Raw genomic sequence first — 17,560 nt, 5'->3', positions numbered from 1 at the left:
TTATACTTTTTGATGCTTAAATTTTCCCATCTTTGGTCCCTTGTAACAGTTTGACAGTTTCTTTGTTCTCTGGTACACGTTCCTGGCTCATCCTGTACATTTCCTGCCCCCAGACTGGAATTAGTCATTTCTTCAAAGAGTTCTATGACCTGTTAGTGGCAAATGATATTTAGAAACCACTGTCTGGGCTCCTCAGTAGTTATTTCTTATAGACCTCTTCAGTCAACAGAACTAGACAACACATTTTCTGTTTGAAAGAGAAAAATACATTGTGTTCTTACTAATATTTCTAATTCAAGTTTAAGATTACAATGCTTTTACTCAATCCTTTTGATTTTAGATATATATATTTCTCTTTCACCAAAAATCTTGGTTCTAATCATAACATAATCACTCTTTTTTGCTCTATCTACATGAATATATAGTTTTTATTTTATTTATCTTTTATTGAAGTATAGTTGTTTACAATGTTGTATTAGTTTCTGGTGTACAGCAAAGTGATTCAGTTATACATATGTGTGTCTATCTATTTTATATATAGTAGTGTGTAACTCTTAATCCCAATCTCCTAATTTATCCCTCCCCTTCCTTTCCCCTTTGGTAACCATAAATTTGTTTTCTATGTCTGTGTAGTTTTTAAATAACAACATCAATATTATTATTGACCTATGATTACTAAATATCATTTAAGATTTCTTTCTGTTTTTAGGACATAGCCTATCAGGAATTTGTAGGCAAATTACTGTGTTTTAAATTCACTTGAAATTATTATTTTCTTATTATTTTCTCCGTGGTTGAGCCACTAATTTGATACACAGTTTCATAGGCTAGGTCCCATAAAAAACATAGCTTGAATCAAAAGCTTACATGTTTATACTTTACTGGGGAGTACAATTCCAAGGTATCAGGCATGAGAGAATGAAGCAGGGAGGCAAGGAATAGGGACAAGTACAGGGTAGGAAGTACATTGCTCCATCCCACGGGTTTGCCTCAGAGAGACCATATAAATGACCGCATCTCAAGACAGCTCAACACGGGGCAGGAAATGAGAAATTTTCATGTGGTGGATTCCCGTCTGTCACTGGTCAGGGTTTTGCCCCATGGCACATGAATTCCCCCACACTTCTGGGTAGTGCATGTGTGGGCACCGTGCTGATCCGCAGTGGCTTGTGCTCCAGTAGCAACAGGCAAGCTGTAGGGGGGGAGGCGGGAGGCTGGTGGTGCACAGGTGAGGTGAAGTGCTGTCAGGTTGTGTCTGTGTAAATGGGTCACCATGGTGGTGACTAGACAGAATCCGTGTAGAGTTGGTCACCACAGAAGTGGCCAAGGTGAAACAAGTGGCCAAGGGCCTTGGAGACGGGTGAGACTGCAAAGATCTGAAGTGAAAACATAAGAGGCATCTGATACAGCACACCCCTTGGACCCCTCCGTGCTGTTCATTCCCTCTCATTATGCCTGGTCTCATACGACAATACGGGTTCTCCTCTACTGTGGGAACAAAATGCCCTCACTCCTTCCAAAAGGGGTGGTACAAGTCCAGTCATTCATAAAATTCCCTTTAAGGCAGTAACCAGCCACAATCTCTCTTAAGACTTAAGGAAAAATGAGTTAGTGAGACAAGCTACAGTTCTCCGCAGCTGAAGCTGGTCCCAAGGCTGTAAGTGATAATCACATCATCTCCCTCTTCCACTGTTCAGTCTAGATTTTGTCACTCTTAGCTAATACTTCAGTTGGCCTGATTGCTTTCCAGTGGAGTGATCCAGACTTTCATTTCTGCAGAGTCTGAGCCTTTAGTTACCTGGCCCTTGTCAGGTTGTAGTTGTTGCAATTGCTTGTTTTCTGTTGTCGCTGGGTATAAAGGCATCCAGAGGTGTCCCAAGTGAATCCCCTGGGCTCCAGACATACTCTTTCTGACTCTGTTGTGTGTAACAGCAACCCTGGCCCCTCACTGTAATCAGGGGCATTGCCCTGCCAGTATGGTAACTCCTGCACCTCCAGGTTCATTGGCATATTGAGCCCAAAGTATCCAGATGGTAATCCCAGTATCTGGTTCAGTGGAACCTACACTATATCCCCTGGGAAACATGCTCCCCTCCCCCTACCCCAAGCCAGACAGAGTCTAAGATTGTAGGGACAATTTCAATGCATCTGGGTTATTTAAACCATCTCTAAATAGGTCTCCTGCTTTTCCTCCCTTTCCCACCTTGCCAACTGAGGTGTTGTTTGAACTTGTTCACAGTTCACAAATCATGAAATTTTTTTATGAACACGGGGTTTTTAAAAACCAATAAAATATCTTTGCTTTAAAAAAGAATCTCTGCTTTAAAGGTCACTGTATTCAGCATCCTTTCCCCCATCACGCAAAACTGAGGTGGTCCTCCTTTTTCCTCTGATTTGAGATGCTCTAATTAAAGACTTTCCCTCTATATCCCACAGGCAGTAGCTTTATTTCCTGATTTAGTTCCCAAGGCTCTACTCCCATAAGTCCACCCACATTCATGAGGCCCTTGCTCTAAGGATCTAGCCTGGGCCCAATATTTACAGACCTTTGACTTTGTGCCCAGTGCAGCTCTCAGTACTGGGGACTCAGTGGTGGCCCAAGCCAACTTGGCCTCTCTTTCCCTTCTGGAATGCAGAGCTGGGAGATAAACAATAAACAGGTAAATAAGACAGTATCATCTAATGACAAGTGATTTGAAGAAAACATACATTTTAGGTTCTCTCTGAGGATGCTGTACACGTGTACTGAGATCTGAATGTCAAAAGGGACCAGCCATGTGAGGACTCAAGAAAAGTGTTCCAGGCAGAGTGTACTGCAAATGCAAAGTCCCTGAGGTATGAATAAGAATAATGAGGTGGAGGTTTGAGAGTAATGAGTTCACAGTAACGAGGTCAGAGTAGCGTAAGGTAGGCTTCCTTGTCAGCCACAGGAAGGAGGTTGGATTCTATTCTAAGGACAGTGGGAAGCCAATAGAGGGTTTGGAGCTGGGGAGTGATAGGATCTGACTTACTTTTTGAAACATTTCTCTGGCATCTGTGATGAGACTGAATCAGAGAGGGGCAAATGTAAAATCCAGGAGACCAGTTAGAAGGGAACTGCAGCGTTCCAGGGGAGAGATGAGATGGGGAGATAAGAGGACCTATGTGACAGATACAGTCTATTATCGACCTTTGGGTCTCTGTCACTTTCCACCTGATACTGCAGTTGACTTCCTGTTATTCTAGGAGATTCCTGAGGCTAGGTCACCCCCAGAACTGAGTAACTGTAAGACAGTAACACATATTGAATCAATCTATAGCAAAATCTAACTTCTGCAAAGGGCTTTAGCAATGATAAAGCCTTCTCCCTTCTTTCAAAATTTAGTTTATTGAAGTATAGTTGATTTACAATGTGTGTTAGTTTCTGATGTATAGCAAAGTGATTCAGTTTATATATATATATAGCCTTTTTCATATTCTTTTCCATTATGATTTAATCGCTGGATATTGAATACAGTTCCTTGTGCTATACAGTAGAACCTTGTTGTTTATCTATTCTATATATAATAGTGTGCATCTGACTATCCCCAACTCTGAATCCACCCCTCCCCCAACCCCTCCCCCTTGACAACCACAAGTCTGTTCTCTGTCTGTGAGTCTGTTTCTGTTTTGTAGATAAGATCATTTGTGTCATATTTTACATTCCACATATCAGTGATATCATGTGGTATTTGTCTTTCTCTTTCTGACTTACTTCACTTAGTATGATAATCTCTAGGTCCATCCATGTTACTGCAAATGGCAGTAACAAATGGCATTATTTCATCCTTTTCTATAGCTGAGTCATATTCCATTGGATATATATGTGTGTGTGTGTGTGTGTGTGTGTGTGTGTGTGTGTATCAATCATATCTTCTTTATCCATTCATCTGTCGATGGACATTTAGGTTTTTTCCATGTCTTGGCTATTGTGAATAGTGCTGGATAAAGCCTTCCGTTAATACTTTATTTCATTCTGTAATCTCCCAAATCTGCAAGATGGCTATGATGAGGCCATGAATTTTACATGTCCTCTCTGAGTTAACCCTTGCCACAAACTGTGAGGTGGAGACTATTTCTTTACAGCTGAGAGATGAGCAAACTGAGACAGAGAGGTTCACTTTCCAAAACCACACAATTAATGGTGCAATACTCAGGTCTCCCTGCAGAGCACGAGATGTACTTTGTGACTTACATAAGGCAAAACTTCGCTTCCAAGCTTAATTTTTTTTCATCAGTCCAAACACCCCTAGCAGAAGCCTGAGAATCTAAAATACACTATTGGGTGCAGGTATTACTTCTCTCACTCCTCTTACTTTTTGGATGAATCCAGTTGAGTCGCCTTAATTCCTGCTGGCTCCACTTAACCAATAATGAATAATTTGATGGATAGGAGGGCAACAAACAAAAAACTGTTGCTGACATCTCAATGGTCTGCTTTACTCAGCAATCAAAATGCCATGTCCCCAACTGACAGAAAATATCTTATGTTCCAGTTACTCAGAAACTGAGGGCTTGTTCTAGGATTTCCATGACTCAGCAGGACAGAATTCATCCTTTATCAGGAAAAAATGGTAAGGCGTCAGCAAAGCCTTATTACTAGGATTAGAGAAACAAATATTCATTAGATTCTCTGAGACAGCTCTCAGTCACAAATCCCTGTGTGTTACAGGCAAAAAACTGGCACTCAAAACCTCTCTGTCTCTCTCTGTCTCTCTCTCTCTCACACACACACACACACACACACACACACCAGTCCAGAGACTGATGAAAATTCATTTAATTTTTCATTAAACTGTGTGTTCTTTCAAGGACAGTGGCTGTGTCTTAACTTTATAGCATCTGGTCCAGAGCCTGGCTCAGAATAAACACTCAGTACATGTTTGTTGAATCGACTCCTAAAATCTGTAGATGAATATAATTTTTTAAATTTTATTGAAGTATAGTTGAGTTACAATGTTGTGTTAATTTCTGCTGTACAGCAAAGTGATTCAGTTACACACATATATACATTCTTTTCATACTCTTCTCCATTATGGTTTATCACAGGATATTGAATATAGTTCCCTGTGCTATACAGTAGGACCTTGTTGTTTATCCATTCTATATATAATAGTTTGCATCTGCTAATCAATCCCAAATTCCCAGTCCTTTCCTCCCCCACCCCCCTTTCCCTTGGCAGCCACAAGTCTGTTCTCTATGTCTGTGAGTCTGTTTCTTTTCAGTAGTTACGTTCATTTATGTTGTAGTTTAGATGCCACACATAGGTGATATGTAGATGAATATAATTAATAAATCTATTAAAAAATATCTTCAGAATGCTTTAGAATGCACTGTCCAATACAGTGGTCACTAACCATGTGTGGTAACCCAGTACTTGAAATGTGGCCAGTCCAAATAGAGATTTAGGGAAGTGTAAAATACACCCCAGATTTTGAAGACTTAGTGCAAAAAAAGATAATATATTTGATATATTGGGTTAAATCAAATATATTACTAAGATTAATCTCATCTGTGTTAAATGTGATCCTATAGTATTTAAAATTACACATATGGCTATCATTGTATTTTGATTGGACAACACGGCTCTAAAAAGGAAAATAAAGGTCAGAAAAAATTATTCTTAAAGAAGATGGCAAGCCAATATTTGATGCCACTTTCCACGCTCTTCATCTTGAACTTATCAAAAAAGCTTAGGTTTCTTCCAAGGCCAGCTTCTCCCGTGGCAAACAGAGGCCATGAGGATTCTGCCTAGGTCAGAGTGGTGGGCTGGTAGCTCATGGGCTGAAATGTGGCTTGCAGTTATGGTTGACACAGTAATTTTCTTAAAAACTGAATTAGTTATTATCATTTCAAAATGGGGAGATTTCATACACAGATCCTTATTTGTTAGGTGCTCTTAGAAAAGGGGAAGTTGTGGCAATGCTGGTCTTTTTTTAAAAATTAATTAATTTATTTATTTTTGGCGGCATTGGGTCTTCCTTGTGGCGCGCGAGCTTTCTCTCATTGCAGCGAGCAGGGGCTACTCTTCGCTGTGGTGTGCAGGCTTTTTATTGCGGTGGCTTCTCTTGTTGTGGAGCTAGGCACGCGGGCTTCAGTAGTTGTGGCACACAGGCTCAGGGGTTGTGGCTTGCGGGCTCTAGAGCGCAGGCTCAGTAGTTGTGGTGCACGGGCTTAGTTGCTCCGCAGCATGTGGGATCTTCCCGGACCAGGGCTCGAACCTGTATCCGCTGCATTGGCAGGCGGATTCTTAACCACTGTGCCACCAGGGAAGCCCTGGTCCTTTTTTTTTTTTTAAATTGAAGTTTAGTCAATTTACAATGTTTCAGGTGTACAGCAAAGTGATTCAGTTATACATATATATACATATACATACACATATTCTTTTTCAGATTCTTTCCCATTATAAGTTATTATAAGATACTGAATATAGTTCCCTGTGCTATACAGTAGGTCTTTGTTGTTTATCTATTTTACATATAGTAGTATCTACCTGTTAATCCCAAATTCCTAAATAGTCCCTCCCCAGTACTGGTCTTACATGTAAGCCAAAAGGTACAGCTAAAAAGCAGAAACCGCCTTTGCCCAGGGAATGGACTCTCCAGTTTGCCATACTGTATTCCTATGGTCGAGTTGTTGTTGCTTTTTTTTTTTTTAAGTAAAATATTTCTTGTAGCCACCTCTTTATTCAAAGAAGAAAAGGGAACTGTAGACTAAGAGGGTGTCTGTGTCTTAAAGGAAAAGAAGAACATTCAATGGTGTTTAATATAACCGCAAAGTTTGTGTGTGGAAAGACTACATCTTAAATCAGAATTATGCAACAACTCCAGATGGCACCTGACTTTGCAATCCCTCATCTAGTTCTTCCGGATTCATCATTATTGGAGACGTTGAATAGTACTGCATCTCATGTGGGCTTTGAGTTGATGTAAAAGAAATTCTCCAAAGTGGCTCTACTTGCTTACAATTTTACCTTAGGGGTCTAAGAAAAATTCTAGGACATTGTTATGAAGTTTGTGCAGACCTAGTAAGACCTGATTCAGGCCTGAAAGAGAGAAATAGCCAAAACTTAAGTCCTTCCATCTTTTAATGGACTCTTCACAGAACTTCAGCTTTCAAAGCACTTCCGGTTCTGTCTCACCTAATTCAACCCCGTGAAGTTCATGGGGTGAGATTCCACAGATGGGGAGGACAGCAGGGGCCCAGGAGGCTGAGTGCCTTGCTAGGAGTCAGACAGGTAGTCTGTGGAAAAGCACCAGACCATGAACCCTCTGCCTCCCAAGGCCTTCTGGACAGTGGACAGAGAAGGCGGATGGCAGGAGAAAAGAAGTGGAAGTGAAAATGGGAGATCTGAAGAGAGGTGGCGGGTTAAAAGGGTCAAGGAAAGTGCAGAAGAAGGCAGACATTGAGGGGTGGAGATAAGGCAGTGGAAAGGGTGGGGGACTGCTTCCAAGGAGAATGAGCTGAGGCAGCATATCTGGGGCTACTGGTGAATCTCATTCCACCAATGGCAAAACTACAGCAGAGAGGAGGTGGTTTGCCCGGAGATGTCCAGCACTTTGCCAGGTGGACACTAGAACGTGAACCCAAGTCTCCTGATCCCAGTCCCGGGATCTTCCTTCGGTTGGTCACAGGGAAGACGGGCCAGTGGGCAGAGAGACGCGTGAGGGCCTGAGGCAGGCAGGAGCAGAGTCGCAAGAGGGGTGGACGGAAAGCTCTGCCTAAGGCTGGTAGTGCCCGGGTGGCCGAGTGCCAACAATTTTCAAGGGGCGCACACCTTCCACAGCTTCCGGCTCGAAGGCGGCGTGGGAAACGCCCCCACCCCCACCCCGCCCCCAGTATTCGGGGACTTTCGGAACCTCCTGAGAGATGGTCAGGGGATTTTGGAAACATCATGGCAGGAATCAAACATCAAACGGCCGATATTTCTGAACGACCGCAATTTCCTAAGAAACATTCAGAAACATTGGAGATGAAAATGGTTAGGAAGAAGGCGAAATCTGCCGAGGGGCATTCGTGAATTTCCGAAGCTTCTCGAGGGGCATTCGGGACCTCTCGGCTCTTTGCGATCTATTCGAGAGTCAAGTCTCTGGTAGATCGTTCGTCGCCTAACTCCTAAGGGCGACTTGGGCAGACAGTCCCTCGACAATTTTCGGAAGTGTTCGGGATAGGCCCGAGAGTGGTGCCCTCTAGCGGCGGAAATTGTCACCATCCCCGGCCTCCAGGTTGGGCCGGCACGCGCAGACGCAGTTGCGCGCCGGCGGCTGTTCAGACCGGATGTGGTTGCTACTGAGGTCACTTCCGGCGGGTGACGGTGCGGACGGGTCAGAAGCGTAGAGGCGGCTGCAAAATGGCGGCGCCTGAGGAGCGGGATCTAACCCAGGAGCAGACAGAGAAGCTGCTGCAGTTTCAGGTAGCAGCGAGTACTCGGTGCAGTGAATGCCACCGCGGGCTACGGAGTGGGTCCCTAGAGGAGCCCAGAACCCTGCTCAGATTGGGCCCGAGATTCTTCTCAGACCAGCAGGCGGCCCCCTCCCCCCCAGGCGCCAGTTGCCCTGCTTGCTGCCCCCGGCCCCCGAGCCTCTGTCGGTCCCCAGCCTTCCAGGAATGGCTGCGGCCAGACCCGCTTCCCCTCTCTCTCCTCAAGAGGGTCAGCTTCCCGGGTTCCCCTTAGCGGCGCCCGTCCTCAGCCATCCTTTCCAGTCTGGTTACCGGTTGGACCCTCTCCGCTAACGACTGTGGATCTACTGGGATGCTTAATCCCCACCGTGGAGTTGGCCTCGTTTCGGGTCTCTGGAAGGCCTCCTACCAGCCTCCCATGCCATTTCCACAAACGTTTACTGAGGGCCTCTTGGGTGGCAGGTCCTGTGTTGGGCGCTCTGGTGGCAGTGGGGTCAGGACTAGCCCCCGCCCTAAAGGTGTTGGGAGGACACCTCGTAATGAAACAGTGCATGATAAATGTCATCAGTGCCTTCTGAGGGGGTTTATTACCCCGGGCTTATTCCTGGGCTCACGTTCTTGACTCTGCTTGAGGAGGGTGGGAAACTTGCTGGAATCTGCCTCCTTTTAGTGGATGTTTGGGTTAAGAACTTTGGACACTAAGCACTTTATCCCTGAGCTGGAGAATCTGGTTGGAGGAGACTTAGGTAACCTTGACTCTGTTACCCTGATGGGTACCAGTTTCTTTATTTCTAGAATACGTATCTTAAAAGTGTTTATCCCCTAAGGATGTTGTGGAGATCAAAATGAGCTTATGGATGTCTAAAGGGCTTTGTAAACAGTAAACTGCTCTTAAACAGTATTGCAACTATTAATCATTATTTAACTTAGGATAGAATTAAAGTTAGTGGTACACTTATTTCCTAATATAAAATATGCTAAATATTCATTAATTATGCAATATTTACCAAGAACCTTAGTGCTCAGGTAATAACAACAAATGAATAGAATACCATTTATTGAGTATGGTGTTGTAAGTACTTTCCTGAAACACTTAGCTTACATTATTGTATTTAATACAACCCTATGAGAGTCATACTGTTACAATCCCTATTTTACAGATGAGGGATATGAGGCTTAAAAAGTAACATGCTTAGGTTACACAGCTAGTAAGTTGTGATGTCAGATTTAAAACCAGGTCCATCTTTCCAGAACCCTTCCTGAGCTCTTGACGTGTGTGCTATACAACCCATGTAAGTAGCAGTGTACAACTGAAAGTGGAATGCAAGTGCTCTAATATTGTATTTTTTTTCTCTTTGCAAGTTCTCACTTTTCTGTGATTTCCTTGATTTCACTGCAGTTAATTTTGAAATGTTTTCTCTTAAAACAAGCAGTGGGTTGGAAGTGTATAAATTGGAAAATACTGTCATAGAAGTAGTTGACATTTGTTTGGAGTTTTGAGTAGAGAAATTGATGACATAGCAGATTAGAATTAGAATGAATAAAGAGCAGACAACTAGCTTCTACTTCCTTATAGACTGCTAATTTCAGAGTGTTGTTTAACTTTGGCAGATCATTTTATCCCTTACAACTCTTGAGGGATAAGCCCCCATGTTGTTTAAAGTGTAATGAGGTGAGGTGAACCATAAGTTGTGAAGTACTTAGTCTGGTCCTGGAAGAACATGAATATGTGGTAGCATTTCTGAGATAAGGTGCACAGGAATCTCTGTTTTTGTCTTCATTGGCTATCTCTATCAGTAAGAGAGGTGACTAGCAGGTTGAAGTTGTATTAAGATTGCTTTATGAAATTGGATTTAATAAGGCAAATACATTTTACATTTGTGTATTCTTTAAGCAGTGGCTTGGATCAGGTTCATCATCCAGATTACCATTAACAGCCTCTGAAATTTACTAGGTGTCAAGCGTTATACCAGGTATTTGATGTATGTTAACTCTTCTAAACCTTTTTGTAACACTGTAAGGTGTTAACCCCAATTCAGTTTATTAATGAAGAAACAGGTTCTGTGAGGTCAAATAACTTGCTCAGGTGGTAAGTGGCAGAGATTTAGAAATCCATACCCATAACCATCTTGCTTATAACCTAATGGAAAAGCCAGACACATACATAAATAATGAGTATTCTGCAGTATATTAGTGCTCATGGTATAATAAACATAGTAGTATAAACAAAGTGCTGTGGAAATTTAGGAAATGATAGTATTGATGAGGCTGGAGGGGGAAAGAAGGATGGCTCAGTAGTTACCATTAAGTTTCTACCGTGCCTTAGGTGTGGTGCTAGGTAGTTTAGAACCATTATGCTTAATCCTCACAATAGCCTTGTAAAAGTGCCACAGGTGATATGCCTCCTCCTAGGTAAGGAAACAGGTCTAGTAAAGTATTTGCTCCAGATCATTAAGCTATTAAGTAGTGGGGATGGAATTAGAATTAGAAATCTAGTGGATCTGGATCTGAACTTAAAAGCTGAACTCTTTCCACTGTACTTTGCTGCTTTGAAGGAGGAATGGAATAACAGGTGGTGGGCAGGAGTATGTTCAAAGCTGAGGTATGGATATGAAATAATGTAGAATGTGTTTGTTATGATGGATTTAGAGAATTGGAAGTTGAAAATAACACTGGAAAGGTAAATAACAGCCAGATTTTGGAGGCCTGTGCTCAATGGTTTAAATTTAATCTGTAGGCTTGAAGAGCCATCAAAGATTATTTCAACTAGAGAGTGAAATAACACTAGGTTTCAGCTTTGCTTCACTAACAGTATGGAGCATGTGCTTGGAATCTCCACAGGGGTTAGGACAGAACAGGATGACACTGCTAGGAGTCAGTTTTCAATAAGTTGCTTCATTTGATATATTGAAATTAGCAAAAGTGAAATATTTTGGAAATCTCAGGTTTCCTCTATTTCAATTTTTTTGTGACGTATGATTTGATTGGAACTCCTTAGGGTATATTTAGCAGGCTTCTAAGTCTGTTTGATGTCTTTTAAGATTCTTCTGGTTACTTTCTCCTGTTTATTTTGGAACCAGTTGAATATGAATAACTAATGCCATATTTATTTTAGGCCTTCCCCATTTTCTTCAAATGGGAAATAATGGGTTTTAAGAGGAGCTAATACAAATATGGGGAAGGTCAGTTGTATTGAAGTCCATTTTTCCAAATTTCCAAGTATAGCAGATTCCCCTGGTGTCTTGGTTTACTGCCTCTAGGTTTGAACACCTGGAGAAGGATGACATGGATAAAGAGAGACGCGACTAAAGGAGCTATGCATGGCCAATAGAGGAAGAAACAGTCCTTTTCTGCTTGTACAGGAGCACGAAATTTTGAGATTCGAAGGTGTTTTTGTTTTTGATGTTGTTTAAACACTTATTGAGCATTTACTTTATCCAAAGTGCTCTAGATCCATTGTATCATTAACTCCTCCCAATAAACATGGTGTAGGTTCTGGTATTGTTAAGTAAACTAGGATCAGGAGATAATTTACCTAAGGTCAATGATGAGCTTAGATTTGAATCCAGAACTCTGGATTCTCTTTCTTACTACCTAGCACTGCCTCTCTGGCCCTAGGTTTTGATTTGTTTTCAACAACAGGTAAGTGAGTAGGGCCAATAGAAACAGTATGGGACACTTTGAAGAAAGAGAACACAGCAAAGGAAGTCCAAAAGTGTGATTCTAATCCTGGACATCATCACTAGTGTTAATTCTCTTAATCTCCTCTACGTGAAGATGGACTTTTTTAGGAGAAGGGAAGAAGAATCCCCCAAAGTGGGAATGAACAAGGAGGACCGTTCTCTCCCTTCCATACCCACAGGTATGAGAGAGAAAATGGGAGAGAGGGCTTCAGGGGGAGTATCTTTAGGGAAAAGCCAAGTTTCAGTTAGACCATGAAGGTGAAGGAAGTGTTCCGGAAGTTAAGGATCCTAGGGGATATTGCTGACATAGCAGGGCTTTTAATTCTAAACAGAATCCTAAAAATGTGGTGTTACTGGGTCAAAACAATGTACATTGTAAATTTTAATAGCTACTGCTAGACTGCTTTCCAGGGAGTTTTGGCAGCTCACACTCTCACCAAGAGGATGTGAGACGACCAGTTTCCCCACATCCTTGCCAGCACTGGATGGTATCTTTTCAGTTTTTGTTAATCTGATTAAATTTTCAGAGTCCTTATTTTAATTTGCATTTCTAGTGGTAGTGGTGGTTGTAGTTTTTGATTTTGTTTTGCAGTCAGTTGAGTTTGAACAGCTAATGCAAACACTTGTTTTAAGCTATTTCAAATGGGAAAGAGTAGGGACATAAGAGTGAGGGATTGGCTTTGCAGGTGTCCCACGGTATTATGGAAGGTTTCTTTTCTGGTTGCAGAATAAAAAGTGCTGATTTTAAGATTGAATTCCGTTCTATAAACTCCTGATTATGGATGAGATTGAGCTCCTTTTGGCTACTTATGGTTAGTTATTGTATAAATTCCCTGTTTATCCTTTGTTCATTTTCTATTGGATTATTTGACATTTTCTTATCAGTTTGTACGAGTTCTTTATGTATACTGGTCATGTATAGCAAATATTTTTTCATGACATCATTTATCTTTGATCATTAATCTCTTCACTTACCCTTATTTAAAATTATGTCATCAAATTGACATTTTTTTCTTTCTGGCTTTTGGATTTTCTGTTTTGTCTAAGAATGCCTTCTACTTAATGACATTATACAAATGTTCTCTTTTGTTTTCTTCAAAATATTTTACAGATTTCTTGTTAAAATCAGATCTTTTTTTTTTTTTTTTTTTTTTTTAAATACTAATTGTAAAGTCTGCAGTGGGTATATAGGTGTTCAACTTTTTTCCAGATTTTATGTTTTTGGTTTTGTTTTAAACTTTTTTTTTTTAATTTATTATTTATTTATTATTTTTATTTTTGGCTGTGTTGGGTCTTCGTTTCTGCGCGAGGGCTTTCTCCAGTTGCGGCGAGTGGGGGCCACTCTTCATCGCGGTGCGCGGGCCTCTCACTATCGCGGCCTCTCTTGTTGCAGAGCAGAGGCTCCAGACGCTCAGGCTCAGTAGTTGTGGCTCACGGGCCCAGTTGCTCCGCGGCATGTGGGATCTTCCCAGACCAGGGCTCGAACCTGTGTCCCCTGCACTGGCAGGCAGACTCTCAACCACTGCGCCACCAGGGAAGCCCCTAAAATCAGATCTTTAATCCATGTGGAATTAATTTTTTGTATGTATGAGATGAGAACCCAAATTTGCTTTTTTCCAGGAAAGACTATAGGTTAGCTGAATAGTCAATCCCTCCCCCAACTGATTTGAGTAGTCCTCTTTATCATAGTGTACTCTGTTTTTGATAACCTATTTGCTAGTAGCATTACTGAATTAATAATAATAGCTTTCTACCAAATTTTATTGATAATATCTGATAGGACAGGACTCCTTCCCTATTCTTTTTTTAATTATTGGTAATTCTTACAAGTTCTTTCATGTACATTTAAAAATCATTTTGTGAGCCACTATGGAGAACAGTATGGAGCTTCCTTAAAAAACTAAAAGTAGAACTACCATACGACCCAGCAATCCCACTCCTGGGCATATACCCTGAGAAAACCATAATTCAGAAAGAGTCATGTGCCACAATGTTCATTGCAGCTCTATTTACAATAGCCAGGACATGGAAGCAACCTAAGTGTCTGTCGACAGATGAATGGATAAAGAAGATGTGGCACATATATACAATAGAATATACTCAGCCATAAAAAGAAATGAAATTGAGTTATTTGTAGTGAGGTGGATGGATCTAGAGTCTGTCATACAGAGTGAAGTAAGTCAGAAAGAGAAAAACAAATACCGTATGCTAACACATATATATGGAATCTAAAAAAAACAAAATGGTTCTGAAGAACCTAGGGGCAGGACAGGAATAAAGACTCAGATGTAGAGAATGGACTTGAGGACACGGGGAAGGGGAAGGGTAAGCTGAGATGAAGTGAGAGAGTGGCAAGGACATATATACACTACCAAATGTAAAACGGATAGCTAGTGGGAAGCAGCCACATAGCACAGGGAGATCAGCTCGGTGCTTTGTGACCACCTAGAGGGGTGGGATAGGGCGGGTGGGAGGGAGATGCAGGAGGGAGGAGATATGGGGATATATGTATATGTATAGCTGATTCACTTTGTTATAAAGCAGAAATTAACACACCATTGTAAAGCAATTATACTCCAATAAAGATGTTTTAAAAAACCTCATTTTGTGCAGCCATGGAATTATTGGAATTGCTTAAAATAATATATTAATTTGGGACTGGTCGAAATTCAGGAACATGTACATTTCTTTATTCAGATGTCACATGTCCTTTAAAATATTTTTTGTAACTTTCCTCTAGTTTTTGGATATTCCTTATTAAACTTATTCCTAGGTATTTTGCAGTTTTGGTCACCCTGTGAATGGGATATCTCTTTATTTCTAAATGGTTACTAATAAAAATGCTGTTGCATTTTGTACATTTATCTTGATTTTTTTTGATCTATCGAATTACTTATCATGTTTTCTGATCATTACTAATTTTCTAGTTTTGTCTCTTGGGCTCTTTTTTTTAATAACAATTTTACTGAGATATAATTGTCATATCTTAAATTAACCCTTTTAAAGTATGCAGTTCAGTGGTTTTCAGTGTATTTACAAAGTTGTGCAAGCGTTACCACTATTTACTTCCAGAGCATTTTCATCACCTCAAAAAGAAACCCATTAACAGTCACTCTCCATTCTTCTCTCCTTCTAACCCTTGGCAACCACTAATCTATATTCTGTCTTCATAGATTTTGTCAATTCTGGGCATTTGGTATAAATGGAAGCATACACTGTACAGCCTTTTGTGCCTGGCTTCTTGCACTTAGCGTAATGTTTTCAAGGTTCATCCATATTGTAGCCTATATCAGTACTTCATTCCTTTTTATGGCCAATAATGTTTCATTGTGTGGATAAACCACATTTTGTTTACCTATTCATCAGTTGATGGCCATTTTTACTGTTTTCACTTTTCAGCTATTAATATTGATGCTGCTATGAATATTTGTATACCAGTTTTTGTTTGGACATATTTTCAGTTCTCCTAGGAGTAGAATTGCTGGGTCACATGGTACCTCTGTTTAACTTTTTGAGAAATTGCCAATCAGTTTTTCCAATGCAGTTATACCGTTTTCCCTACCAGTAGTATGTGCAGGTTCCAGTTTCTCCACATCTGCACTAACATTTGTTAATCATCCATGTTTGAAACCATCCTAGTGTGAGATGTTAATCTTGCTGTTTTGATTTGCATTTCCCTAATGACTGAAAAGATGGTTGAGCATCTTTTCATATGCTTTTTGGCCATTTGTGTGTCTTCTTTTGGAGATACAAAATCAAATCTTTTGCCCATTTTTTAAAAATTGAAGTGTAGTTAACTTACAATGTTGTGTTTCAGGTGTACAGCAAAATGATCCAGTTATATTTTTTTCAGATATTTTTCCATTATAGGTTATTACAAGGTACTGAATATAGTTCCCTGTGTTACACAGTAAATCCTTGTTGCTTATCTATATTATGTATGGTAGTTTGTATCTTTTAATCCCATACTCCTAATTTATCCCTCCCCTTTCTTCTTTTCCCCTTTGGTAACCATAAGTTTGTTTTCTATGTCTGTGAATCTGTTTCTGTTTTGTATATAGATTCATTTGTATTATTTTTTTAGATTCCATATATGTGATATATAATATTTGTCTTTCTCTGTCTCACTTCACTTAGTATGATATTCTCTAGGTCCATGTTGCTGCAAATGGCAATATATCATTCTTTTTTATGGCTGAGTAATATTCCATTTTGTGTGTGTATGTGCATATATACACACTACATCCTTTTTTTTTTAAACTGAAGTATAGTTGGTGTACAATATTATATAAGCTACAGGTATACAATGTAGTGGTTTGCAAGTTTTAAAGGTTATACTCCAATTATAGTTAATATAAAATATTGGCTATATTCCCTGTGTTGTACAATATATCCTTGTAGCTTATTTTACACATAGTTGTTTGTACCTCTTAATCCCCTGTCCTTATATCACTCCTTCCCCCTTCCTTCTCCCCACTGGTAACCACTAGTTTGTTCTCTATATTGGAGAGTCTGCTTCTTTTTTGTTATATTCACTAGTTTATAGTATTTTTTAGATTCTACATATAAGTGATATCATACAGTATTTGTCTTTCTCTGTCTGACTTATTTAACTTAGCATAATACCTTCCAAGTCCATCCATGTTGCTGCAAGTGGCAAAAACTTCACCCTTTTTTATAGCCGAGTAGTATTCCGTTGTGTATATATACCACATCTTCTTTATCCATTCATCTGTTGATGGACACTTAGGTTGCTTCCATATAATGGCAATTGTAAATAATGCTGCTGTGAACATTGGGGTGTATGTATCTTTTCAAATTGGTGTGGGTTTTTGTGTTTTTGGATATATACCCACCAGGAGTGGAATTGCTGGGTCATATGGTAGTTCTATTTTTAGTTTTTTGAGAAACCTCCATACTGTTTTCCACAGTGGCTGCACCAATTTACTTTCCCACCAGCAGTGTATAAGGTTTCTCTTTTCTCTACATCCTCTCCAGCGTTTGTTATTTGTGTTCTTTTTGATAATAGCCCTTCTGACACGTGTGAGGTGATACCTCATTGTGGTTTTGATTTGCATTTCTCTAATAACTAGTGATGTTTGAGCACCTTTTCATGTGCCTGTTGTCCATCTGTGTGTCTTCTTTGGAGAAATGTCTATTTTGGTCTTCTGCCCTTTTTTAAAATTTATTTATTTATTTATGACTGGCTGGCTGGCTGGCTGGCTGTGTTGGGTCTTAGTTGCAGCACATGGGATCTTTGTTGCGTCATGTGGGCTTCTCTCTAGTTGTGGTGTGTGGGTTTTCTCTCTCTAGTTGTGGTGCACAGGCTCCAGGGCACGTGGGCTCTGTAGTTGTGGCATGCAGGCTCCAGAGCGCATGGGCTCTGTAGTTTGCAGCACGGGGGCTCTCTAGTTGAGGCGCACGAGCTCAGTAGTTGTGGCGCGCAGGCTTAGTTGCCC

General features: G+C 40.6%; 1 protein-coding gene across 3 annotated transcripts in view; it reads left to right on the top strand.

The window, feature by feature from the left end:
- Positions 1-8,298: 8,298 nt before the first annotated feature.
- The window catches only part of FAF2 (Fas associated factor family member 2), a 60,792-nt gene continuing 51,530 nt past the window's right edge, over positions 8,299-17,560 (top strand). For 2 of the 3 annotated variants that reach the window (XM_082456500.1, XM_082456499.1), the window contains exon 1: positions 8,299-8,431. In XM_082456500.1, coding sequence (XP_082312626.1) covers positions 8,369-8,431 — 63 coding nt within the window. In that variant the 5' untranslated portion in view covers positions 8,299-8,368. Of the gene's footprint in view, positions 8,432-11,702; positions 11,806-17,560 lie in introns of those variants that run through there. The other variant, XM_082456501.1, reaches the window with a different exon arrangement.

The sequence above is a fragment of the Balaenoptera physalus genome, assembly GCF_965194825.1.
Source record: "Balaenoptera physalus genome assembly, chromosome: 3".
NCBI lineage: Eukaryota > Metazoa > Chordata > Mammalia > Artiodactyla > Balaenopteridae > Balaenoptera > Balaenoptera physalus.
This window is presented reverse-complemented; position numbering and strand designations above follow the sequence as displayed.